At 60.1% G+C, this 26,980-nt stretch overlaps 1 protein-coding gene across 1 annotated transcript in view; it reads right to left on the bottom strand.

The window, feature by feature from the left end:
- Positions 1–26,980, bottom strand: part of HMCN2 (hemicentin 2) — a 132,853-nt gene that overhangs the window by 96,781 nt on the left and 9,092 nt on the right. Inside the window, exons 3-15 of the mRNA XM_054584723.1 lie at positions 21,232–21,302; positions 19,941–20,099; positions 18,984–19,106; positions 12,255–12,426; positions 11,504–11,610; positions 10,529–10,649; positions 8,267–8,530; positions 5,509–5,653; positions 4,797–4,918; positions 2,721–2,993; positions 1,495–1,636; positions 927–1,054; positions 171–284 (exon numbers count right to left, since the gene is read on the bottom strand). Of these exons, the coding sequence (XP_054440698.1) occupies positions 171–284; positions 927–1,054; positions 1,495–1,636; positions 2,721–2,993; positions 4,797–4,918; positions 5,509–5,653; positions 8,267–8,530; positions 10,529–10,649; positions 11,504–11,610; positions 12,255–12,426; positions 18,984–19,106; positions 19,941–20,099; positions 21,232–21,302 (1,941 nt within the window). The remainder of the gene's footprint in view (positions 1–170; positions 285–926; positions 1,055–1,494; positions 1,637–2,720; positions 2,994–4,796; positions 4,919–5,508; positions 5,654–8,266; positions 8,531–10,528; positions 10,650–11,503; positions 11,611–12,254; positions 12,427–18,983; positions 19,107–19,940; positions 20,100–21,231; positions 21,303–26,980) is intronic.

The raw sequence follows: 26,980 nt of genomic DNA on the forward strand, positions 1-26,980 counted from the left end.
TCCTAACTCCTGAGCCGTCCTGCACCAGCAGCGTGGGCTTTGGGGGGAGGGGCAGGGGCTGCTGAAATGAGCCCTTCTCCCCAGACTCCTCACTCAAAGTGGCCCCCCAGTGACCGTCCGGGAAAGGTGATCCTCCAGGGCCCTGACGGGCCCCTCCCCCCACCACATACCTCGATACCAGACGACCCGGGGCGGCGGCACTCCGGACGCCTCGCAGGCCAGCAGGGCCTCCTGGCCGGCCGCGGCGAGGACCACGGCACTGACGGCCGCGATGGAGGGCGGGTCTGTGTGGGGAGCAGAGGGGGGATTTGGGACCAACCCCCAAACTCCCGAGAATGAGAATGTGGCTTCCCACCGTTGGGGAGAGGGGGCTGGAGAAAGGGGCGGGGCCGGGTGCTCTGCCTTCTCCCCGTCCCCCACCAGTCAGACGGTCCGGACACCCCAGAAAAACTGAGCCACAGCCAGTGTTTCACAAGCTTCCCACCCAGGACCTCAAGTTAGAGCCAGTGACTCCCTGACCAAAACGCGGCTGCTCCTCCCTGAAGCTGCCCTGAGCGCGGGAGCCCCACAGGTGCTCAAACGCTCCGCTGGATGCCAGCCCCGCCCCGCCCCCCACGCCGTACCAGCACTCACTCTGGCCACAGGGCTTGTACCCCACCGGCCCGTCTGCCGGCAGCACTGTCCCATGCCTGTCTCTCACGGAGGCCTCGGCTGGTCCCCCACCTGCACGCCACCCCTCACTGCGCTACGCACTCTCATCGCCCAGAGTGCCTTATCTGCTCTGTGCCTCCCCACCAGGCCGGGACCATGCGCTCACGGCGGTGCCCCCACTGCCTGGCACACAGCGGGTGCTGGATCAGGGTTTGCGAGTGAAAAGGGAGGGAGGGAGGGAAGCCCCTCTCCTGGGCTGCCCGCGGCCGGAGTACCTGCGTAGTAGAGGGTGACCGTCTCCTCGTCCGTGCCGACCTCATTGGCCGCCTGGCAGCTGTAATTCCCGGCATCCTCTGGGGCCACTCCCCGAATGACGAGGGTCCCCTGGCCATCCACGTGGATTCTGGAGTCACACCGTAAAACACAGTCGACAGCAAGGGGTTGATTAGGGCGGATGGCGCGAGGGCGGCTCCACGCGTCGTTAACAAGAAACTAGTTAACGTCTCCAGCGACCACACTCTACGCTGCTTGCGCTGCGCCGAGCTGGGTGCTCAGCACTTTACGTACATTGTCTTTTCTCGTGCGGGAGGCTCAGAGGGGTAAGGTGACTTGCTCAAGGTCACAGAGCCTGAGTGGCAGAGGCAGGATCCGAGCACAGGGCTGCTGGCTTCCGTGGCTGCAGCTCCTGACCCCGGAGCCCACGCCGAGGCACCGTTCATGATTCCAAGGTGACCACGCTCCTGAGTCTCAAATGACCCCCGGAGACTGAGGCTGGGACAGGTCCCCTGGGAGTCCCTGTCTACCTGTTCCTGGTCCCAGAGCCCCAGACCCCGGGCCCCTCACCTGCTGTCCCCTTGCAGGGTGTGACCATCACGGCTCCAGGAGATGTGGGGTGCAGGGGACCCAGAGGCCGAGCAGCTGACCCTCACCTCCATGCCCTGGGAGAAGCGCTGCGACCGGGTGTGAATGCTGACTCGCGGGGCCTCTGTCATGCAAGGAGAAGAGCCTGTCAGGGCGGCCAGGCAGTCCCAGACCCCCAGCCCGGGGACCCTGCCCCTCCCACAGCCACAGGGGAGAGTCCTGGGAAGCAAAGGCCCCGAGGAGCCTGAATCCCCACGAGGGCTTCCCAGGGGACGGGGGCCGACCAGGCGGCCGACCAGGCACATCCCCGGCCTGGGGGGTGGCAACACGGGGACTGATTTCCCAACGCGGCCAGGAGAGCCTCGAGCTCCCTGGGGCTCCCACCGGGCAGAGATGCCAGGGCTGGGAGGGCGCTCACCTCCAATGACCCTGAGTGGCAGCGAGGCCCGCACAGTATTGGCCCCCAACTGAGGTTCTGCCCCGGCCCACAGAGTGCTCAAAGCACAACAGACTTGTCAGGCTCAAACGGACCTCACAGGCCCCGCATCTAGAAATGGCCAACAGGCCCCTCCCCAACCAGTGGCTTCAATATGGCCTCAGAGCCCTTCTCCGCACACCCAGGCGGCCAGTCCAGCGCCACGGGCACCAGAGAGCACCCTTGTTTCAACACGCTCCCCTCACACCTGGGGAAAGAGCGCCCGGGGAGGAGGGGCTGTCTAAGCCCTGGTAGACCGGAGGCCACATCTAGGTCCTAAACTCCCAGACAAGTGCCCCTCAACAGTCTCCTCCATCTCTGTCTTTGTCAGTCTGTGCAACCCCCACCAAGCAAGTCTGAGCTCCGGGCTTTCAGAAGTTTCTAGTATTCATCCCTATGCTGCATATTGGGGTGTGGTGGACAATGAGGTGCTCAAAGTTGCGGGAAAAGGTCGGGACACAATGAAACTGGCTTGGCCTACAGCAGTAGAAACTTCAGTTAGATAAGAGGATGAACTTCCCAAAAGAGAGACCCCCCCCAACATAGGCTAGAACCCTCAGATGCCTCTGTCTCTGAAGGTTCAGTAAACTCTGAAAGGGTTGACATTGACTGCCACAGGTGACATTTCCTGCCACCAGTGACATTTGGGCAGAGGGACTGATCAATGGGCTTCGGGGTGAGCACTAGATAGTGTGAGGAACTGGGAGGACAGCCAAGGTGGGGAGAGCCTCACCTCGTACCAGGAGCCAGACGGATGCCCTTGTGACGCCGTTGGCGTTGCTGGCTATGCACTGGTACCGCCCGCCATCGCTGGGGACGATGGCGCTGACCTCCAGGGACAGGTCGGCCAGCTGTGTGACTCTGCCTGTCGAGGCTGGCAGGACTCGCCAGTCCCGCACCCAGGTCAGGTTGTAGGGGGCCTCTCCCAGGACACGGCAGGACAGAACAGCAGTCTCCCCCGGGAACACGGTCACGTTGGGCGCTGGGACCAGCTGCGGCGGAGGGTCTGCAGGGACGCGAACATAGGAGGCTCTGGGGATTGACGCGGGAGGGTGCCAACCTGCAGGCCCAGGCGGTGCCCGGATGCCGAAACTCAGCACTGTGCCCCTCGGGGCGCTTCGGCCAGCAGAGACGTTAACCAGCACCCGGTCCCCAATGGGGCGGGGACCCCCCGGGCAGGGCACGCTCCCGAGGGCTGCGCAGCGAGTATGAGCTCTGCACCCAGCACCCAGTCTCAGCGTTTAACAAGAGCTGCACCACTCCACAGCCCTTCGAGCCAATGTCTGCGCCTTGGTTGTGGAGCTTGGGTTTAAAATAACCCTCAGGAGGGAAAGAACAGCGAGTGCAAAGCTGCTCTCTGCCCAGCAAACAGCAGGGCCATTGTAACACCCGCGTGTAGAACGCTGGCCTCTGCCCGAGGGTGCCGAGGGCCGAGAAGCCGCTGTCTCCACAAGAAAAGCCACAAGAAGTGACAGGATTAGAGACCGTTCCTCTCACCGGGGGCGTGGGCCTGAGGACCTGCAGGGGGAAAGCTGGATCCACACAGGCCACACGAGCCCTCGACTGTGACGCCCAGGCAGGAAGAGCGTCTGACCTCTGCAGCCGCTAAAAACCGTAGAAATGAGCTGGAGGTTGACACGCTGGGGCACGTGGGGAAATGTGACTAGGAACAAACTTCAACAGCGTTAGGCATTCCTGTTCATTTGATTAGGCGTGATCATAGAACGTTATGCAAGAAAACCTACTTTTAAAAAAGAGATAAACACCGAAGTGTATTTATGCCTTTAAATATATTGATGCCAATGCACCCCAACATGCCAACATGTGTACTGGGGTACCACTGTGTTGGGGCTGGGTGGGGGGGGAACCTGGCGTAGAAGCTGATTGTAGTGCATCAGACAATGACAGGGACTTGCAATTGAAAGCCCTCAGCTGAGGTTAACAGTTTCACCAGAAAGAGAAAAATCAGAAATAGCAAACGATTAGCAAGTGTGAGTAACGGGTGGACACGTTTCCTGGCCCTGTTCTACTTCTCCGTGCTCAGCGTTTATGAAAAGTAAATCTGTTACTTCATACCGCGAGCACGTTGCTGCCACACTGCATGGCAGGCAACACACACCTGCGCTGGTGTGCGTGTGCACGCCGTCCTCCCCTTTCTGGAGAAAGGCACATGCGGATAGAGGTCTGAGAGGAAGGGGACAAACCCAAGGGCCACAGAGGGGCAGCCCAGGTGGTTCAGCGTCCTTTGCCTGTCTGTACCCCGGGTCCCCAGAGCGCGGCGGCTCGTGTGCAGTAGGGCATGCACGGGGCCTAACTTTCCAAGCTGCCCGGCCCCTTCTCTTCTCCAGGCAGCTGAGGCCCGTAGGTTTAAAAATAAAGCCAGTTCCATTTTGAGATGGTCTGGCACTTCCAACCTTCCTAAGCTGGGTGGCGCCACCCTGGGGGGACGTGGAGGCCCAAGGCATGGGGACTGCAAGATGGCGTGGCCCCTGAAATGGCCTGGGGACTGGCCGAGTCCCAAAGGCCAGACCGAGGAGTCAGGGGTGGAAGGCAGGCTGGCGGGGGAGCGTGGCCTGAGCCGGGCGGGGTTCCCAGCCTTTCTCCCGCCGAGACCCGCAGGCCACCCCGGAGCGACAGCCCAGACGGGGCCAGCAGGCAGGTGGCCGCGTGCACAGCCAGGCTCTGGGTGACGGACAGTCCCAGCCGCTGGCTGGCACGCTCCACCACGGGCGGGGACGCCCTGGGAGGAAACTCTAAAGGGGCAAGTCAGGGAGGGGGTGGTGGAGAGGAGACCCTCGGAGGGACAGACCTGTGACGACGACCTGGGCCTCAGCACGCCCGGTCCCGGCCCTGCTGACCGCTGCGCACTCGTACGTGCCCTCCTCGGCCTTGGAGGCCCGCGGGATCTCCCAGCTGCTGTTGCCTGACTCCCTGCGAACACATCACACAACCGCACTGACCCCAGCCAGGGTCCCCCAGCCTCGTCCCGTCCTCGGGGGCTCCGTTCCCTTGAACCCTGCGCGGCGGGGAGGCCCCAAGTCCTCCTGGGAGCTGGGTAAGAAGAGGCGGGCAGCCAAGGACATGCAAATTCCACGTTACGCTGTGTGACTTCGAGCAAGCCCCTTCCCCTCTCTGGATAAGCGACTTCCATCCATACAGGGGAGGGTCGCAGAGGGTCTTTCCTGCCCTGACCCCCAGGGAGCCAGGCCCTGCATGGGGTGAGTTTTCTGGAAGCTCAGGAAGGGTCATCTGTGCCCGGATAGCTCAGCTGGAAGCTCAGAAAGGCCCGTGACTCCTTCCCGGGGGCGATGAGCCTGCAGTGGTCGGAGCTTAGGGACCACACTCCGTCATCCCTGGCCACGCTGGGCAGTGGCTAGGCGGGGTTGCCCTGGAGAGCTATATGACTGAGACCAAGGTCCCTCTCTTGCCACCCACTCCCCTCAGATCCCTAAAGGGCACCAGGACCCCAGGTGCCCTGTGGCTGAGGACAACAGGCCGGCCATTGGCCATCGGCCACTCACTGCAAGTGCCTCTCCTCGCCCAGCGGGGCTCCGTTCCGCCGCAGCTGAAGCCGGAAGGGGAGGGCGCTATGCACGGAGCAGGAGACCATCAGGGGCCGGTGCAGGTAGCCGTGGATCCGGGGGGGCATGCTGACCAGGGGGGCACCTGGAGGCAGGGACCAGCGCTCAGGAGCCCTCCCCGCCTCCCCCCAGCCTGCCCTCATGATGCCCAGGGACAGAGACCCACAGGGATGAGCCAGGAGCCAGAGAGCCGGGAGGCAGCCCCTGGCTCCTCTGTCGGGCGGTCGTGGAGCGCGGCCGCCTCACTCCCCAGCCTCGGCTGCCACCTCCGTGAGGCGGGCTCATTGTGGTGCTGACCTCATCGTGTTGCCAGTGTTGCCCGTGTTGCCCGTGTTGCCGCGAGGAGAGGCCGGGGTGGCGCGTGGAAAGCGCCGGGCTTGTGCACAGAGCATAGTCAGCTTGGCTAGTGAAAGCTCTGGCTGTTCTTACGGTCTGTGACGAGACCGGCCTATAAGGGCCAGTCTGTGCCACCAGCTTCTCACTTGCATCAGACAGAGAAGTCGGATCATCCGCAATGGGATGAAGTGCCGCCCCAGCTGGGCTCTCCCGGGGTGGGGGCGGGGCTGGGCAACTAACTGTTCGTCCGCTTTCAGGGTCACTTCCACCCAAGGATGTTGGAGGGCAGCCTCTCTTACTTAAAAATAAACAGAGTGGGAGCATGGCTGTGGACGCAAAATCGCACACATTTCTGAGATAAAATAAGAGGCTTCAATGGAATCTCGCAGCTTGTGATGAGCCCCTTGGGGCTCCCAGCAGACACCGCTGTCCCCTTGCCTGACACGGTCTTGAGGGTGACATACTCTCTCCTTGGCCATTGGAGTGACTTCAATGGAAAAGTCTGGGAACTGCCCCGCAGGGTCGGTGGTGGCGCGCCTGGGCCTGGCGGGGGAGGGGGAGCAGCGTGCACTCGGCCCCGTCCTGCCCTCTCCCCGTCCCCACCAGGGCTGCCGTGAGGGCTGGACCACGGGCCAGACCTCCTCTGACAACAGAGCTGGGGGTGGGAGGGTGGCGGGTGACATCACACTACAGGCTCCCTCCCAGGGGACAGGGGTGGCAGACCATCCAGCCACGTCCTCAGCTGTGTGCGAAGCAGCCACCGCTCACCACCCCGCCCCCCAACACACACTGGAAGCCTCTGCTAGGCCAGCCCAGGCTTTCTCTTCTCGAACTGCGAGGGCCTGGGGATCGCAGGCCCGGCCCTCACCACCCCTGGGTCTCCGAGCCCGGAGCCCCCTGCTCTCGACCCGGCTCCCAGCCTCCGGAACCTGGAGGGTAAAGATAGAAGCAAAAAGCCAGCCCACACTCTCCCTGCCCCACAGACACACTTTCGTCCAGAGCGGAGGTGGAGGCCAAAAGCCAGAGCTAAACCCCAAACTCTGGGATCAGTCTCAAAGAACAGGGGAGAGAGAAATAGGGCTGTTACTCTGTTGAAATTCCTTTCTGAAAATTTCTTTTGAAGCTGTAAAGACCAAGGGAGAGGGTGGCTGGGGGTCAGTGCGGGGAAGCGGTGGCCGGGAGGCTGGATAGAAGTGTCCTCAAGTCCTCCCCTCTCCTGGTGTCCCCGGCAGCCCTGCTGAAGTGGGCAGAGGAGTCCGTCCCTCGCTGAGATCCCCAGCAAGGAAGACGCTGGAACAGCAGCGGCATCTGCCCCTATGAGCTGCTCCCAGGCCACCACCACGGCGAAGGGGGCAGCGGGCCAGACGAGGGACAGGCGCCCCCCAGGAAGCCAATGGCAGTGAACTCAGAGGGCCCTGCAGGGACCAGAGGCGGAGCTGGGAAGCCAGCGGCTCCACCCTGTCCTCGGCGAGCGTCCAGCCTGGACGCGAGACCTCGGGGACATACGGAAAACCAGCGGGACGCCCACACACGTGGGAACCAACACAGCATGACCAAAGACGCGACCCCACAGTGACCCGTGTCCACCGGGCATAACATCGTGGCCGCTGCCCTGCAGGGAGGGCCCTGACCCACAACACAGTCCCACGCCCTGGGCGCAGACTCCGAGGGCCCCGAGAGCTGCCTCCTTGGGGGCATGAGCTATGGAGCCGCCAACGCAGCCCTGTGAGGGGGCGGCCTCCGTTGTTCATCCACAGAATGGGGACACATCTCAGAAACGCTACGAGCACTCAGTGACTCCACGGGCTAATGCACGGCAAGTGCTGCGCCCAGGACCGTCCCATGGGAAGCGCTCAAAATGATGGCGGGGACAGCATCCCCACGAGCATGGTGGTGACAGTGACTCTAATACGGAGAGCCCACCGCCCTGCCCTCTGCTGTGTCTGCAGTGCCCAGCACTCGGAATGGGACAAAACGGACGCTGGACGGATATCTGAATGGATGGACGGACTGATGGGTATCTGGATGGATGGATGAGCGGGTGGATGACTGGATGGAGGAATGGGTGGGTGGGTGGGTGGGTGTTTGGGTGGATGGGCGGGTAAGGATGGAGAGACACGTGCGTGGCACACAGATGAGTGCCTGCAGGGGCGGACGGTGACTGCGAGCGAGGGCTACGTCCGAGGCATCTCAGCACTCAGCATAAGGCCCTGCAGAGCTCGCTGCCCTCAGAGGTTTACGGACAAACACGCCCTAATCTAATCCAATCCAATCTAATCCAACGCAGTCAAGGAAGGCTTCCAAGCAGAAATGGGGGGGCTCGCAAGGCAGAAGTCGGGGGTCCATAAGAGCCTTCACTCACCTGGGGGCGCCCCACTGTAGGCAACTCCGGAGACACGAAGGAGGGGGTTCCCCTCGTGGTCCTGGCCCTTCACCTTGAGGTAGAAGCGCTCCTGGGGCGCATGGAAGGGCGGCCCCCCCCACAGCTGATGGGCGGATCCGTTGGAGAGCAGGTGCGTGGGCAAGGTCAGGAGGGACCGCCCCGACCCGAGCGAGAGCTCCACCGAGTCCACGCGGCCGGGAGCCTGCAGGCCCGTGGAGTTGATCACCAGGGAGATGGGCACCCCTGCAGAGGGGAGGGCGAGGACAAGGGCTGGCGTCAGGGGTCAGCCTGCTGGGCCCCCTTCACCGAGCTCCACCTCCCTCACCTGCCTGCCGTGAGCATTCACGCTGCGGGGGCGGGGGGGGGTGGACAGGGAGAGAGGGGGCCTTGCTACTGTCCGTGGTCCTGAAAGGCCACTGTTCGTCCACCACCGCTCTCCCATGGCTGCCGCCCTCCGCTCAGGATGCTTAGCCCCCATGGAGTGTAAGTGGGCGGGGGTGTTTTTCTCGTCCTTCCCCCCCGCCCCCCCGTGAACTCTGGGCAAGGGGCCGGCCTCGGGCAGGCCCTGGGACCGACCCCCATGACAGTACGCCCTGGTTTAGGGACTCCAGCTCCTGACCCCTGCCCTCCTCTCCCCGCGTTCGGCGTTCCTTTGCTTTTCTTTCCTATCTTGTTGGAAAAGCACTTTTCACACTACCCCGGAGAACACAGAACTGGACTTGGGGTTCACAATTTCCTTAGTTAATCTGCAAACTTCTCTCTGGTCTCTTTCTTTTCAGCCAGTTATTGATTTTTTTTTCCCCTCTCAGACATCATAGCCCAGGAACAAGTGGCTCTGGTTGGTGTGGCCCAGGAAACGCCCTAACATTTTTGAAGAAACACCGAACAATCTGGAAAAGGCATACACAAATCGAGAAGTCCAGGTTCCTCTAAAAAATCGAGCGCGTCGGCGCGGGGTCCCAACAATCGGCCATCGGCAGGCGGCGGCGGCCCCTGCAGTCCCGCGCCCACTGTGCCGGCAGCCGCAGCCTCCCCTGGGGCTCCTGGCGCCGGGACCAAGTGCCGACCACAATGTACCATCTGCAATTGCCCTGATCTTTCTCTTCTAAAGAAAATATCTTGGACCCACATCTTTATCAAAAGGAGAAACCCAGCGGGTCGGTCACGTGTGACCCCATCCCCGATTACACTGGGCTCTGTCCCTGCGGCCTGTTCAGTTTTCAGTCCCTACTCGAGAGCCCACGAAAGAGTTCCCATTACAGACCCCTTTTCTCTCCTGGCTTCAGGACAGAAACTGCCTCTCCCCCTCCTGTTGTCGGCAAAAACAAACACAAAATGAGTGAGCAGCCCCTCCCTATTCGCTGTGAAGAGGTCACTACCGGTCCTGGCAGGGAAACCAGCAGGGCCTGGTAAGAAGGACAAACAGCCAAGGAGACCTGGGCTTGAAGGAAGCTCGGGGGGCCTGGCACGCACCATTTTGGGTCACTGTTCCGTGGTCCAGAGTTTGCCAGACCTGGACTGGGTCCCTCCCCACCTCTCTTCTGAGCTGGTCCCAGCAAAATCCACCCAAAGGCCCCGTGCCAAGGGACCATATCTTCCGGACTATGCATTAGGACCCCGATCTGGCCAGCAGACAGTATTTTCCGGCCTAGAGCTCTGGCAGCCTGAGCCAGAAGCCCCCGCCCGCGCCGGGGCTGGCCTCCTCCAGGCAGGGTGGCAGTGGGACATGGGGCAGCCTCCCATCTGAACACTGACCCTCTGCCTCCAACTCAACGCCCCCTGCCCCCCCGGCTACCAACACTGTCAGCTTCCAGGGCACCAACACGACCATCAGGACGCTGGCTCCCTGGAGCAAGGCACTAGTGTCCTTCCTGTTTGGGGAAGCGAGCCACCCCCTGGCACCTGTTAGTTCATCGGCCCTGCCTGACGTCCACGGGGAAACTGAGGCAGTGAGGCTCTTGATGAAGGAGCTTGGACAAAGAGAAAGGGTGGGGATGAACTGGCTAGTAATGGCAGCAGCCTAAGGCCCTGGCGGCCTTCAGGGGCAGGGAGCATGTTCTAAAGGTGACGGTCCCTGTGTCACCTGGGCTGGGGCGAGCCTGGGACTCAGGTCCTGTGGCGTGGGAACCAGGCCTGGGCGGGCCCATTCCACAGGCCCACACTCACAGATGCCCCCAGATCGTCCGCCACTTCCCAAAGGCTAGACCCACATCTTCAGAGGACAGATCCAGGGGGAGGTACCTTGCAGGGGCCACTCGATGGTGTGGTTGAGGTCCAGAGAGGGCTGCGTGGAGAAGCCGGCCCGGAAGTTGATGTTGCTGATGCCCGTGACCCTCACTGAATGGCGGCCGCTGCTGTAGACCTAGCACAAGCCCAGGCGTACCTCACTGTGGGGCCTGACGCCGGCACCCGCCTCCAGGGGAGGAGGCGCCAGCCCAGCCCGGCCCGGGGCCAGTGCCCGGAATCCTGCCACCTTTGCAGACACGTGGGCAGCCTACCTGCTCCCTGGGGGCCAAATAGCATGCCCCCCCCCATGAAGTGGATGAAGCCCAGCTACGCCACTGTCCTGAGTGGGCCCTGTCCCCAGTGCCCGCAAGACCTCTCTGTCCCCGCTGCATGTCTAATCCCAGCCTTGCCTTCCCTGCGGGCAGGAGAGACCTTGGCCCGAAGATGCTCAGAGTGTGAAGGGCAGGGGTTGATGCAGCAGCTAGCTCAGCGCCTGGCACCCAGCACATGCTCCACAAGTCCGTGCTCGTCAGCAGAAGCACACGTCCCTCCCAGGCAGCAGGCAGCAGCCAGCACCATCCCGGGACCCTCCATCGGGACTCCAGCCTGCGCCAGCCCCTGGCTTCTAGCACCGTGCAGGCCGGAGCCCCCGAGTGCCCGCCAGCCCTCTGCCTCGAAGCCCTCTTCCAGGGTCACCCTCGCTTCTCCTGTGAGGAGGGCTCTGAACAACAAGCTGACTCAGTCACGTGCTTTGGGACACTCAGGTCACTTCTCCAAGTCCTTCTTAAACATTCCCTAACTAACCCAAACCACTGCACTTTCTCTTACTGATGCAAAACAGACTACTTCTCCTCGGTTCTCGACCCTTTCCTGCCATTGCTCTGCCCACATCACCACCCACGCTCCAGCCTGCAGCTCCCCGGGACCCCAGGCGGCATCTCAGTTCCATGCAGCTGGGCTCCCCGCAGCCCAGCAGTCCAGCGGCCCTACCTTGATCGACCACAGCCCAGGGTGCTCAGGCTTAAAGGCCACAACCTTGGCTGAGTCAGGGATGTTGAGAAGCACGTTGAGGCCCTCGTCCTTCTGCAGGATCCGCCCTGTGGAAGCCCCAGTGACGGCTCAGTCCCTGATACTTTCCTGGGGGTGACAGAGGCCCCACCCTGTCGCCAGGAACCCGTGGCTCTCCCAACGCCAGCCTCAGGCTTCCCAGAGAAACTGACCAAGGCCTCAGGTGGTGCTCGGGCCTCCACCTCCTTCTGCCCTCCGCCCTCCTCCCTCCCCGGGGGCGGGATGGGCACCTGGCCTCCAGACTGGGGTGCGCACGACATCTCAGAGCACCGTGGAGCCAGGTGGCCAGGCTCAAGTCACACTGACCCTGGGAAATCCTGACAAGCCGCTCCACCTCCCAGAATCCCGGCTGCCCATCTGTACAATGGGCCACTAATGCTCGCCCCGACTGACCAGCCAGGCCACCGGCGGGACCCCTGAGAGCACTGGGGAAGGCTCCCTGGCAGCCTCCCGCCCCAGGACTGTCCTGATCTTAACTCCCCTCACTTGGCTTCTACCAGCCTCCCTGCTTCCTCACCCGCCACGGGGACCCTCTCTGCCCTCCCCCTGGCATCCCGCCTCCTGGAGCCATGTGTCCAGACCCCCTGCCACCCCTGGTCTCTCTCTTTGTCCCATTCCGACTCCCAGTTCAGTTTCAGGAGCAAAGAGGAGGCCAGCCCCAGGGTGCACGTACCCAGCGGGTCTCGGACTTCGATCTCAGGTCCCGGGCCGCTCAGGGAGATTGTGACCTCCTTTAGGCTGGGGTCGAAGGGGATCTTCCACGTATGCTCACCCTCCTCCTCGTGGTCCGTGGACAGCAGGTGCACCTTAGAGGCCTGGATCGCTGACTCCACCCACTTCAGCACCTGGGAGGCAGGTGTGAGAAGCTGATGCCAGGGCGTGACCTTGACTTCATGCTTGTGTCTGGCCCACCCACAACGGGTCCCTAACAGGCTCTCTCTAAAAATAAATGAGAGAGACAGAGAGAGAACCAGGGAAGAGGGAGAGGAGGGGTCTTGTAGTCAGCACCTCTCTTTTCCGGCCAAGTGACTTCAAGAAGCACCCTGTGCAAACCCTAAAACTGAAGCACAACGGAACAGCAACCTGACTGAAAGACAAACTGGTACCATAACCACCGAGAGAACAAAATCACTTCAAGTGAATTGAAAATCCAGGGGTGCGACTAGCCTTTCTCAGTGGGAGGCGCAGGGAAGGCCATGGAGCAGCAAAGAAACCTTCCTTTAGTCATTTTCAGTTGGCAGAACTATCAGTATTGTGACTACGATATGGTTTCATGTATCGTGTAGGATAAAGCAAAGAAGAAAGGATGTTAATGTTCTCTGAACAAGATTTTCTCTTACAGCCAAGCGTGTACAAGAACTACAGGTATTTTATTTCTATATCCATTCACTCCAAGCGACTGCAGAACCCAGTGGCTTCTTAGTGCCGTTCCCCTCTCGGGCTCCTCGTTTGAAGCTGATTCTGAGTCCAGGGCAGGCAACTTACAGTGTAAGCCTGGGACGGCTGGTGACCCATCGAGCAAAGAAGTTCCCTAAGTCTAGTAGGGACACATCCAGCGGGCACGGGAAGGAGCCAGGTTGCCGGAGCTGCCATGGGCTGAGTTTGGAACACCTGGAGCCCCAAGTCGAAGAGCTGTGATTGATCGGAACCCAGTGAGTTACGCCGTTCACGTGCCCATAGTGACGCTCCAAAAAGAACAGCAAAATTCAAAACAATACAACCTCACTGTCACCTACGCAGGTGACTTCTTCATTAAAGAGAAAGGACTAAGGGCGACCCCTGCCCTTTCGATGGGACTGTGCTTCAGAGAACCCCCATCGCACCTCTTGCTGAGCAAACACTCCTCTTCGTGGAAGGGCGCCCGCTAAGAAACGTGGACAGGATGACACAATTAGGAAACCGTCGCCTTGTACCCCTTAGTGAAAAAAGCGTTTCAGGCACGCCTCCGCGGCGGGTGCTAAAACGGTCCGATGGAGGCCGGTGGGGAACTGGGCGTCCACGTGGCGCCCAGCCTTCCCCCTCAGACCACCTGAGTCATGAAGGGAGAAACGTGGCCTTGTCACGCCGAGAGCTGGCTGTCATCGCCCCAACCCAGTAATCAAACCTGTCATCAGCCGTAGTAGGACAATCAGGCATTATTTGCCTCTTGGTGTGATGTAATAGAAAAGACACACAGCACCAACTAGGAAGCCCTCTGCCAAAAATGCTGGCCTCCATCAGTCAGTCATTTCGAGCTAACTCCCCAGTGAGGGGAAATAACAGAAGAAAAAGGAACAAGTTAACACCATAAGGAAACAATCAGGTAAATCAGGAACATGGGACATTGTAAAATCAATGCCTCTTCAACAAGTTAGTGCCATAGAGAAAAGGGAGGCTGCCCCAGATGTAAGAGGCTTAGCAGGCCTAACCACCACGTGAAATGCACCCCCACCCTTGATTGAACCCCCACGGGACAACACGGTTAGAAAAGGCATCCTGGGGAACATGGGAATGTGCACTCAACATCAGATGACATCAGCCATGTGCTATTAATGAGATGGCATTGTCAGGTACATTGAAGACTGTTTTCTCAAAATGCGTGCCGAATTACTTACGGGTAAGGTGCTATGATTCGGCACAAAGTATGGAGAAAGATGAAGCAGGCGGAGCCAAAATTTAATTGCTGAACCTAGCTAGTACATAGATTCTCTTTACTTTTCTGTACCTTCAACATTTTTAAAGTAAAAGTCACTTTAAAAGAACGTGCACTGTATTATTTTCCATACGAACAACTGTAAACCTACCTTGGTCCCCCCCCCTGCATCTACCTGAGCAACCTTAGAGGTATCCTGTAGCTTGGCAACTCTTATCAACAGGAAGCAGCATCCAGGAATACTGTTGGAAGAAGAAACGGGAAGCCACATTCTGCCTCAATTTTTTAAAGTTCTGCAATTGATTAGCAATGTCTGCCATAGATACGGCATTAGAAAGCGGTGTCTTGCCCGCTATATATTGACCGTCATTGCTCTAAGTCATCGTCCTTTAGCTCTGCCTACCGTGTGACCATCCGTGGAAAGGAAAGGAACTGGAAGAACTGCCCAAGATTTAGAAATTGCGTATGCTTTGTTCAGACTGAGCTAGAACACATGCGCCTAGATTTTATAGCTACATTTAAGTCATCACAGGATAAGAATCCCATGTTCTGAAAAACGCATCTGTTTTTCTGCTTGGAACGCCTCCATTGTTCTGCCTAGCTTTCTAAGTGACGTTTCTCTTGAAAAGGTCCCACCTGTCTTCACCGAGGACTGGGAGCAAGATTCTTCACCCATGACGGGGAGGGCTGGAAGGGAGCAGCGGCCAAGGCTCCCAGCTGGACAGAAGCTGGCAGAGTGAGGCAACGCCTCCTGCCGCAAAGTCACAGCTCTGCGACCGCTGCCCTCCCCCGAGCCAGGCCTTGTCAGGGGTCAGGAGGAAATCATAACTGAGCAAAGCGGCCAGGGGGTGGTAGCAGTACCAGCTGACAATTACCTAGAGAAGTCACACCGCTACTGTGTTGCAACAGTCATTATAAGCTCATTCTAGAATGTTCTGAGGGAGGGAAGAGGCCCAGGAGTTTAGGCTACTGAACCATGGGGAGGGCTGAGAGGGGACAGAATGCCAGCGACCCCACCAGGAGGCGGCCTCCCCATGGGCCTGCCCTGTAAACACAGGAGCTGGGCGGTGGGCTGACCCTCCTGCCCACGGCAAGGCCAGACCCCGTCGGCCCGGGTCAGGGGACGAGGTCTCCTGGCCCCTGCAAAGCCCCCAGGGCTCAGAGGGGAATCCAGGGAGCCTTCCGAGAAGAGAGCCTTCAGCAAGCAAGGTTAGTGTTTATTTGGTGAAAGCAATGGCTTCCAGATGTTAGCGAAACCGGGGGCGCCTGGGAGCCAGCCGCACATTGGGGCTCATCTCTCTGTCACTGATGAGGAAGAAATGAAAGAATCTGGGAATGCTACCCTGGCCAGCTGGCTGCTGTTCCGCTGTGCAAGGCAGAGAAATCGTCCCCTCCCCCTACCCGAGGATCCTCCTTCACTTGCCCACCAAGGCGGCTGAGGAAGCGGGAGGGGAACCCAGGGCCTGAACGGGCCCCAGAGCCACAGATCGGAAAACTGAGGGCCCTACCTGAGGCCCGGTAGCACCAGGGAGCTCGTGGGCATTGGTGGAGAGAGAGCTCCAGCTCCTGCCAACTGGGAACCCCAGGCACTTGTCCCAGGCTCTCCCTGCCTGAGAACCTTGTCCAGAGAGAACGCGTTCCCTTCGGGGGCTCCTCGGGCGCCCGGGGGCGCGTTCTGGGCTCCCCGTCAGAGCGCCGGAGCTGGAGCTGAAGCCTCAGCCAGCCTCCCCAAGGGCTCGCGGCCCCCAGCAAGGGTTCCTTGCGCCCTCACCGTCGTCTCAGTAAGCCGGGGCTCTCCTGACCCAACTGTGCACGCGGGCCATCGGAGGCCCAGAGACGTGAACACGGCGCTCCCAGGGACACTGCAGGTAGGTGGCAGGGCCGGTCCGAAGCCAGCATGCGGCCCTAACCTCCCGCCGCCCCCGCCCCTCTGGGAAGGGTCCAGGATGAAGTCATCTCCGGGGCCTCTGCCTGCTGGGCTGTTAATCAGAACCACCTGGCCGGACCTCCCGCCACCGCTCACTGTCTTCGAAGGCCATTCACCTTTCCCCTAGTCAACGCACAGAATCTGGGCAATTGACCGTATCTGTCCCTGCAGGTGCCAGGCACGGGAAGGGTCTGCGTCCCCAGAACGGGACTTCCCAAGACCCAGGAAGGCTGCCGGCTGATGGGGTTTGCCCAGGAACTCGGACCCCGTCTGCTGGGGTGGGTGACAGTACATACAGTGAGCAGGGAGGGAGCGTCGGGGACAGCTGTGCTGAGGCAAGCGGCTTCTTGGACCTGAGTCTTAATCGAAACTGCTCACCTCAGGGACAGGCCCCAGGGGCGCGTGGCCTGCCTCCCCTGTCCGCTACAGGACGGCAAAGCCTCCAAACGCCCCCTGCCAGGGGCACGGGGTCCTCACCTTCCTTTAGTTACCCCGAGCCCCAAAGGGGACCCCTGTACCAGGGAGGCCAAGCCCCCAAGTGGAAAAGCACAGCGCTCCCCGCGCTGGGACCCCAGCTTGGCGGGGTGGCCTCCGTGCCAGCCCCTGAAGCCGCCCTGGCACGTGGCAGACGCTCGGTGACCTGAGGAGTCCCGCCAGAGCGCGGAACACGGCGCTCCTGCCACACCAGGCCGACTGTGAGAGCGAAAAGGACTAAACGGCACCTATGTGGTTTGGGGACTTCCGCAGCTTCTGAGAACTCCGTCTCCAGCCCACGCACCCCTGGTGGGGCGCAGGCACCCCGCTCCTGAAGGATGGCCACGGCCCTGGCGGCCGCGGCCACTTTCCCAGGCTCGCCGAATGTCTGGGACCATCTGGGAGGGACCGGGTCCAAGGCATTAAGCTAAGTAACGCCAGCACTGCGTGTCCAGGAAGGAGAGGGATCCAGGCCTCTGCCCGGAGACGGCCTGTCCTGGCTGCCAGAGGTCCCTCCGAGCGCCGCCCAGCCAGGGCAGAGACCTGGCACCGTGGCCCAGGGCGGGTGGAATTGCCCCAGTTTCCCCACCTTGAGGGAGAGCACAGGGCACCCCAGGTCACAGCGAACCGTCCTCTGCCCGTCTGCCCACCAGTGGCCCCGCTGTCCGGTGGGCCCCTGGCAGGAACCCAGTTCCCGTGCAATTGCCCACACAGGTCTCCCCCAAAACAAGGATGGGGCCGAGCCATCCCTGCGCTGTGAAGTGCCTTCCACCCGTCCTCCGCCGGCTCAGTGCCAGAACAGACGGGCGTGCCAAAAAATAAAGCCTCACGTGTCGCAGAGAGCCATGAACGCCATCTGTCAACAGGAGTTAAGGCACGCTAATCTCAACATGGCCTGGACGGCTCTCCTCAGCCCGTAAATATATAACACACGACACCCCCTCCAGGAGGAGCCGGCGGGGCTGCCTCCAGGCTGGGGCCTCTCTTGTCTTCTTCCTCCCAGGGCCTCCGGCACAAGGGACCGTTCCTCTGTCCGCTCACCAGCTACTTACCAAGCACCTGCTATGTGCTGGAGGCTGCGTGAGGACCTGCTGCTACAGTAGCAAACAGGACCCATAATGGCTGGGCCCTCAGGGAGTTCACAGTCGTAAAAGTACAATGATGTAAAGCAGCAGGGGGCGGGGCTCCAGAGGATAGGAAAGGAGACTTGATGTTGATTGAAAATCAAGGAAGGTCAAAAAAAGAAAAAAAGGAAAGAAGAGAAAAAGAAAAACAAAATCAAGGAAGGTCTCCCAGAAGGGGCACATTTATTTCAGCTAAGACTGGGAAGATGAGAAGGAGCCCCGCGAGGCAGAGTGGAGAACACAGCTGTGTGAACAAAGGCCCCAGGGTAGGAAGGACCCGGGGCCCTGAAGAAATATCAGAGGCCAGCAGGGCGGTGGCAGTGGGCAAGGGGGTGAGCACCGGCTACGGGATTAGAGAGGCAGAGGTCGGACAGGGGTCTGGACCTCCCCAGGAGACAGCAGGAGGGACCTGCGGGTCAGGTTTGTTTTTAGAAGAAGCCAGTGGTGCGCGGGAGCCAGCTCCCCCAGGCCCAAGGAGGTCAGGGTGAGCGCCACTTTCCAGCTCTGCTGGGAGAGCCCAGGACGGCAGCTTGGAGCCGTCCAGGGCGGGCGTATTTACACTACAGAAATGAGTGTTCTCGCTCTTTCCAGGGAGGTAGCTGTGAAACACCGAGCGGCACGCCCCTGGAAGCACCGCTCTGGCTCCCGGGAAGGGATGGACATGTGGGGCAGAGCGCAGGCAGGGAGAGCCCCGGGCGGCCGGTGGGGCCTGCGGGACAGGGAGGGGAGGCACCGGGTCCGAGGAAGGACAAGGACGCCGACACCTGGTCAGTGCCGGCCTTAGGGAATCCAGACCACCGCCGGCCCCCCATGCCAGGCCGCGGGGACAAGCGTGCCCCTCCTGGCCAAGTCCTCCGGCAGGAATTCCAGTCCCAGCCACACAGCCTGACTCTGGTGGCCGCTGCTAATCCTCCAGAGTCCCCTGTCTCCGGGGAGAAGCTCGCTGCAAACCCTAGTTCTGCCAAGCTTGGCGAGTCCGTCCGGCCAGCATGGGCCGGCTGCTTTAGCCTGGAAGCTTCTTCAAGGCCCAGTCTCTTTGCCTGCAAAATCGGGAAACCCGCAGCACCTGTCCTGGGGGGTGGCGGCGGGAGGGCAGGAGGGTCCGGCGGGAGAGCATCGTAAAGCCCGAAGCACAGCGCTTCGCAAGCGCCTGCCTCCGGCGAGCACCCAGCATGCTCACCTGGGATGGCGACCCCACCCCTGGCGGAGCCACCCAGAGCCAGGCGGTGGTTGAGGAAGGCTCACCTCGGTCACCTGCTGTTTGTCCAGGTGGAACACCTGCCCAGAGCTGGTGGCAGCGATCTCCTCGTAGGCCAGGTAGCCAGGATGCGTGCGGTCACCACAGTCCCCCGTCAGCACAAAGACCACCTGGAAGAGGGACACGCAGCCTGGCTCATGGCTTCCCCCAGCCACCTTAGCCAGGTGTCAGCGGCAGGGGCTGAACCAGGGAGGAGTGGGCGGGGCCAGGTCTTCCCCCTCTCTGGGCTCAGGTGATGCATCTATAAAATGGGAATAATAAGGGTGCCCGCCCCAGGGCAGGCACGGTCTCAGCACAGGACTGGGAATGCAGAAGGTGCTCAGTAAACGGGGCCGTTATTAAATGCACAAAGAAGATGGGTGGAGGGGGGGTCAGCCTCGCTCCGAGCCGCCCCTGGAGGCTGCAGACCTAGAAGAATCGAGCTTGCTCTAGACAGGAGAACAGAGAAGCTGTCCCAGCCCGAGGATGTCCAACGGCCGGCCCTCCTGCATTCCCCCCACACACAGCCCTTCCCCCACCATCCTCGGGGAGGCAAAAGCCGCAGCACATCTTCCAGACCCTGAGAGAACGGAAAAAGGGCGACGTGCGTCCAGGGCAGACACGGGGAGCAGAGGCAACGCCAGGAGGAAGATGGATTGCGCAGACGTTGACAGGGTGTGAATGGCGAGGGTGGTGTGGTCTTTATCAAGAGCAGGCCTCACCAGGGAGGCGTGAGCCCTGCTGGGCGGGGACCGAGCATGAGAACACACTTGGAAGTCACCAGACCGGCTCGGGGGGCCGGGGGCTGGCCGGCGCGGCTGGCGGAGGCTGGACCCCAGGTGGTGGACAAGAAGCACGCGGACTGCGCTTTCGTCGGGGCCCAGGGCTGCGCGTCCGGAGACCCCAGCTTCCTCAGCACCCCCTCGAGTCGCCCACACTCAAGCCCCCGAGGCCAGTCCGCCCACCTGCGACTGTTTGAGCTGCAGGAGCTGCAGCACCTCGTCCTTCCGGTGGTAGTCCTTGGCCCGGGCGTCCGAGAAGACGTAGATGTAGGAGCCAGGGTAGGAGACGTCCACAGCGGCCTTGATGGCCCCCACGCTCATCTCAGGGCAGTCGCCGCCGCCCTGGGGGACAGAGGAGTGTCGGCGGCGGCTGCCCGCCTCCTCTAGGAGGGGACCACCGGGGACACCTCCGAAACCAACAGGAAGCGCGGGCGGAATCCCTTGAGCTGCCTCTGACCTGCCCACCCAGGGGTCAGGTCAGGCCCCCTGTCACCCGCGTGCCCCCAGACGCAGCGCGGCATCCAGGCAGCTTTCACTTGGGTCGAGCGGCGCCCTTCAGTCACCCACCCAAGCAAGAGCGGCACGCCCCGCCCACGGGCTCGGGTGCGGGAGGCAGACGCTGCAGTAACAAGTACAACACGATGATTTAATTATCATTGTGATGAGTGTTACAAGTTGGGGAAGAGGGATGGGAGCCACGGGGACATCTAACAGATGCCCCGAAGAAGCCACGTGTCCGACAAGGCTTGGAGGATTGAGGGGTAGAGGGGGCGCTGGGAAAGCATTCAAAGCCGCCGCCCCGAAGTCTCTGTGCAGCCTGCCCTGGGATGGAACCCACACACACACACGTGCCTCCCCTCCCTGCCACCAGACGGGCACTCGCAGGAGAAGGGAGCCCGCCCTGTGTCGCCCGCAGGTCTGCACGTGGTTCCTTTGCAGTGAAGGCCTCTCTCCTTGGTTCAGTCATTCACCCCACGTTCAGCCTCTCTGTCCAGGCCCTGTCCTGGGCCCGGGGGGACCTGCAGTGAACTAGACCGACAGGCGGGGTCCCTGCCTGCAGGAAGCTGCTGGCCTCAGGGGCCGGGCAAGGGCAGATGCTGAACCAGGGTTGCAAAGTAGCCCAGGAGGCCATGGGGCGTGTGACCCGCCTCAGGCTTGGGTTTGGGCTAGACCCTCTCCGACCCTCTCAGCTACCACTGCCTCCTCCCACCCCCATCCATTCACTAAATCACAAGCACCCACTATGCGCCAGGCACAGGGCCTCCTGCAGGTCCTTGGCTTGCTGACTAAAGGAAAGAGCCCCAAGATACAGAATCTGCAGGATCCCCAAGCCACACGCTGCAGGCCACAGGCGGAGCTGGGAGCCGGTGCCGGCGGCTGGCGGTAGCCACCGTCGGGGCCCCGGGGTGGTGGCACGAGGACCTTGGCCTCCGGCACGGACTGGGGAGGCAGCGCCAGGAGCAGGACAGCCCACCTGCACGTAGAGCTCTCTCAGCTCCCTCTGAAACACCGCTGGGTCCGCTGTGAGGGTCACGGGGCCAATATCTGTAGGGGGGAGAGAGAGAGGCCCAGGTGGGCGTGGACCCCAGATGCATGGCAGCCACACAACGTGCCACCAGAGGTGAGCGGAGCAGGGTCGGCTCCTCAGAGACCCCACAAAACGGGATGTGGTATGGGAGCAGCTCCCAGGCTGGCCAGTGTCCAACCTGTACGGGAGGTCAGGCCCCTCGGTCCCTCGCTCCCCGCAGGCCCCGGGCTCCGGGCGAAGGCAGAGATGAGACAGAGGGCAACCCCCAGCTCCTCCTGCGGAACCGCAGTTCCTGATCTTTCGCGACCCCGACTCCACTCTACCAGCCCACCACCCCCATCATCGGTGGGAAAGGAATGCCGGACAAAGACACAGAGAATGGAGCAAATAACGTTCTGGACCTCAGAGCAACCGTGCCACACCAGGCTGATCAACAAGAATAAAGTCATCCAGAAACTCCGCCCATACATTAGCTCACTTAAAAAGAGCAGGACTAAATCACAAAGGTTAGCTACACCAAAAGCTGGGAGGATACAGAGCGACCGGACCCTTCCTCCACTGCTGGCGACAGTGCGAAATGGTTTGACCGCTTTGGAAGACAAATGGAAACTTCCAGAAAGTTAAACATGCACCTGCCATACACGACCCAGTCCTTCCCAGGAGAAATGAAAACACGTGTCCACAGCAAGACTTGTGCTCAAATGTTCGTAGCAGCTGCACTCACAATCGCCCAGAACCGGAAAGAAGCCAGCTGTCCATCACTGGCGAATAAACAGATTCGGGTGCATTCACATAATCAAGTACTACTCACAAGGAAAACAAAACACGCTACCAGTATAGGTGACCACATGGACGGCCCTCACAGACGCCACGATGCAAGAGAGTGGCCAGACCCGGGCATGCAAGCCATACAGTTCCACTTACGGAAGGTTCCGGAATAGGCAGAATTCGCCTAAGGTGAAGCAAATTGAACAGAGGTTGTCTCGGGGACAGGAAGAGGCAAGGGAGCCCGTCTGAGACAGCAGAGATTCCTATATTGTGATAGGAGTGTGGGATCCGCGGCTGAATCCCTTTGTCTGATTGTAAAGCAAAGATTTGTGCATTTCAATGTATGTAAATTTCAGCTCATAAGAAAAGAATATAAAAGTGATCCTCAGTTGAGTGGGGGGTGGCGGGTGGGAGGAGGTATAGACAAGAATGGCAGTGTGTTCCCATACTCAGCGAGGCTGGGCGATGGGCACGTGGGAATTCATTACATTCTTCTGCTTACTTTGTATACATTTGAAATGTTTCCTAGTAAAAGTTTTTTGGTTTGGTTTCTTGTGTTTTTTTCCTTTAATGACAGTTCTTGGAAGCCACAGCTACACAAGACTGAAATGGAGCTAGAATTTCAACTCACTGTGTGGCAACGTGAATAACGGGGATTTGCAAGGTTGTGCGGACACCCAATTTCTTCGGAAAATTGTCCGCGCGGGCCCCTGGTGAACTCCAGTCATAGGCTATTTTTAGTTCAAGAATTCTAAACTCCGGTCACCCTAAAAAAATTCCCGTCCTCGGCAGCTAGTCCTCGGCATCCTTCGTAGAAAGGGAGCCCGTGGAACGATCCAGCACCCCGGCCACAGTTATCAAAGAAGGGTCTAGACACCAACCTTCCTGCCACACACTTGAAGGGTGACCCCCACTCCCGGGGAGCCCCAGCCTCTGCGCTCTGTGCTTTCTCATCCGTCCAGCACCCCTTCCTCGCCTGCTCCGCTCCCCGAGCCTTCCCCACTGCCCCCCTCTCTCCGGACTCTGCGGCAACACATGCAGCCAAACTCTCGGCCTTTGACCTCACACAGATCTGTTTGGAATCCTGGCTCTGTCCTGCACCAGCCATGGGGCCTCCCAGAGCTGATTTCACTGTCCCGGGCTTCAGAATCCCCATCTGTAACATGAGGCAGATAATAGCATCTCTCCTTGCTGAGGCCTGGCCCTGAGAGATCAGTGAAGCCAGGCCGCGAAGCGCCTGGCGGGCCGGGAATGGGGCGCAGAGCAAAGGCTCAGCAAATGGGAGCCCCACTGGCTGCTGGGGACACGGAACTACCGCTGCTCCAGCCGCAGCCACTCCGACGCGAGGTCCTCACATTCTGCTTTGACTGAGAAGAGCAATTGATACACTCAACCTTTGTTCTTCCCGCCACATAATAATACACATTCATTGTAAATATCTGACAGGGGTGATACATTTACTAAGCACTTACTAAGCCCGGGGCCATGTGCTGAGATGCTTCCTGAGTATTAGTTCACCGACTCCTCCCTGGCACCTGTGGGGTCAAGTCTCAGGCACATTTTACAGAGGAGAAAATGGAAGCCCAGAGAGGTTAAGTCACTTGCCTGGAGTCACACAGCCTGTAAGCTGCAGAGCTGAGATAGGCGCCTAGCTCTGTACTACTCCCGAGTCGGAGCTCTCGACAGCTGCCCCCTGTGAGCTGAACACAGGGATTCCTGACCGGTGGAAACAGAGGGGACCCTACCAACCAGAACTCGTCCACCTTGTGTTCATATATAACCTTCAAAACTCTTATGCACATTTGTAGACATCTCTCTCACATAAATGCAGACTCTTATATAAGCAGGACTTCTATTTAAGTATACATAACCTACTATTTTTAACTTGATTCTTTTCACCGAGCAGCCTTCCAGACGGTCAAACGCTTGGTTCAAAATCATTTTTAATGGATGCAAAGGATTTCCTTTGTATAAATGTCTAGTAATGGACTTGCCCAATCCCATCTTGTTTTGTTTCCAATTTTTATCATGAACAGCGTTACTAAGAATGTCTTTACATACATCACGTGGAAGCACTGGTTCGTCTCCTTGGAGACATTCCCAGAAGCAGAATGGCTGGGCCCACGACAAGGCCATGTGTAGAGACTCTGGATGCATATTCAGTAACCCCGTAACCATTCCCCCGCCCCGTCCCCAGATGCTCCTGCCTCTGGTCCGCCGACCTGCCAAGGTAGCGCCACCACCGTCGTGCCCCACTGACTCATGGGACCCTGCTCAAGCATCAACAGCCACTGCTGGTGGCCTGCAAACTGAGAGAGGCGTGCGCAGCTGTCACTCCGGTTGGTCACTGCATGGGGACTACCTGGCGGTCCCCAGTGCTGGGCCTGTGCCGGGCTGACCACGTTCTCTCCCGTTTGCAGCAATGTGAGAGACGAAGTGGAAACGTGGGTTATCATAAATGAAACGTCCTCCAGCCAGAAGGACCCCCCCTTTTCCGATGGTCTATGTGCTTCCTACTTGGGGGGGCTGAGGGTTGAGGGCTGCACTTTTTTTCGTGGAAGGTCAAGAAGGGAATTGATTCCGGTCACGGTTCTACTTGGCAGGATAAACTGTCCCGCCTTGTAGACACATCATCACTCCAGTTCTGCCAACTGTCACAGTGCCTTCTCCCTGCATCGGCCACTTTCTCCTCTCCTCTTATAAGGACACCAGTCACATTGGCCCACTCTACTCCCACATGACCTCATTTTAATTCATTACATCTTCGATGGCCCTATTTCCAAATAAGGCCACATTTTGAGGTTAGAAAAAGGACTTGAATTTCGTGAGAACACTATTCAACTTAGAACAACGTCCAAAGCCACATGACTGGCTCCAAAGCCTGTGCCCTTTGCCACACCATGGCGATGATGATGACGATGATGATGATGTGGGCAGCTACTGTTGTTTTATTTTTTTAAGATTTTATCTATTTATCTTTAAAGAAAGGAGAAGGGAGGGAGAAAGAGGGGGAGAGAAGCATCAATGTGTGGTTGCCTCTCACGCACTCCCTCCCGGGGACCTGGCCCGCAACCCAGGCCTGTGCTCTGACTGGGACTTGAACCCATGACACTTTGGTTCACAGGTCGGCGCTCCATCCACTGAGCCACACCAGCCAGGGCACTACCATTGTTTCAATAATTATTCAGCACTAGGTTCTCTTCTATGCATTTGGCATTCACTCACTCAGAAAACCCTTACTAAGACTTCATAGCAGCCTATGAAGCCTTCTATGTTATTATCCCCTTTTCACACACACGAATTTGTGGCCCAGGGAGGCAGAACGACCTGCCTGGGGTCTTACCACAAGGAAGCAGCAGCGATGGGATTCAAACCCGGGTTCATCTGACCCCAGGTCCAAGCTCTCAACCACCCATGAAGCTGCAGGTGCTCGGAACCTGTTCCCCAGCCCCTCGTTCCTGATCCTGGGCCAGAGCGGGGAAGTGAGGGGGAAGGTTCATGACCTGTAGGCGCACCCGTGCCAAACAGCTAGGCAGACGTGGTGTGCGGCCCCTCGGAGCACAGCCTGGTTCCGCCTGTCCGAGCCCCAAGCCTCTGAGCCCCAGAAGCCTGGCCCATCTCTTCACAGGCAGATTCTTTCCACTCGACAAGAGGCGGGAAGGGAGCCGCTGGGCCATGCGGGAAGCACACATGGGCGGAAGGACCCCGCCCTTCACCCGGGGGTGCGCCGGCCCCTCGCCCAGCCGCCTGGGTCCCCGTGGAGGGGGTCTAGGCCCCAACCAGGCACCCGGGGTCCAGTCCAAAAAGACCTCACCTCAAGGACTCATCCGGGGACCTGCCCTTCTCCAGGGTGGGGTTTGAATCTGGGGCCGACCCTGGCGGCAGCACCCCCGCTTCCAGCTGCAGGGACCCAGGCAGGACGCCACAGTCTGCCGACACTCTGGGCACACCGCGTCCCCTCTCCGGGACTCCCTTCCCCCATTTCTAAGACAGGGGCTGGAGAAAATGAAGTCGAGCCTTCTAGAATTATGACAGTTCCCGAGCACAGGTCTGTATGAGTCCCCTGAAGACGCCTCCCAAGGACAGACATGGTGCGCGGGAGCCAACTGGGCAAGTGGTTCTGTCCAACGAGCCAGAACGGCCCCAGAACCCTCCTCGGCCTCTTCCGTAGTGTCTAGGGTCCCGAACTGGCATCTCTGAGGGCCTCCTTGTGGAGGAGTCCTGCCCGGGACACCCAGTGGATGCTGGCCCCGTGCAGCGTGTCTGTCCCCATCAGCCGCCCCTCCCTGGCTTCCAGGAGAGGTTCGGACCCACGTGCCTGCCGGCCTCAGAGCCTCTGCTGCTCCTCGGCCCACGGCCCCGTCCCACTGGGGCCCTTGCCCAGCCATCTGGCTCCTCTTCGCCCCAACTCAAATGTCGTCACTCCTGTCTCCCTACCTCTCAGGGCAGCCTGCACCTCCGTGTGACAGGAACCACACTGCGGTCAGTGACCTTGACCCTGGGCTGTGGGGCTGGCTGCACTGGAGCTGCCACGGCAAGCTGGCCCCCTGCCTGGCCCATGGCGATCCCTCGAGAATCAAGCACTGAAAGCGTGAAGAACGGGCCCGTTGGGGATCCCTCTGGGGGAGACTCGTGCTGTGAGGTCAAACTAATATGCCCAGCCCACCCCCCCCCCGCCCGGGCAGCCTCCACCCGCAGACCCACTGCGCCCTAACCTTTGCGCCCTTCCCAAGGGCACCCCACCCAGCCTGTCTCTCCTCACCACCCCCTGCCCTGCACCCAGTCGTGCCTGGAAAGCCCAGGCAGGAACGCACCCTTGGAGGCACTGTGATCAATGACGGAGACGTGCCTAATCCAGCTCACGGCTCAGACAGCGAGTCCCCCAGGAGAGAAGCCCCGCGGCCAGGTCCAGGGGCTGGATTCTCCC

This window comes from Pteronotus mesoamericanus, unplaced genomic scaffold, assembly GCF_021234165.1.
Source record: "Pteronotus mesoamericanus isolate MK-2021 breed Mesoamerican mustached bat unplaced genomic scaffold, CSHL_Meso_final contig_78, whole genome shotgun sequence".
Lineage (NCBI taxonomy): Eukaryota > Metazoa > Chordata > Mammalia > Chiroptera > Mormoopidae > Pteronotus > Pteronotus mesoamericanus.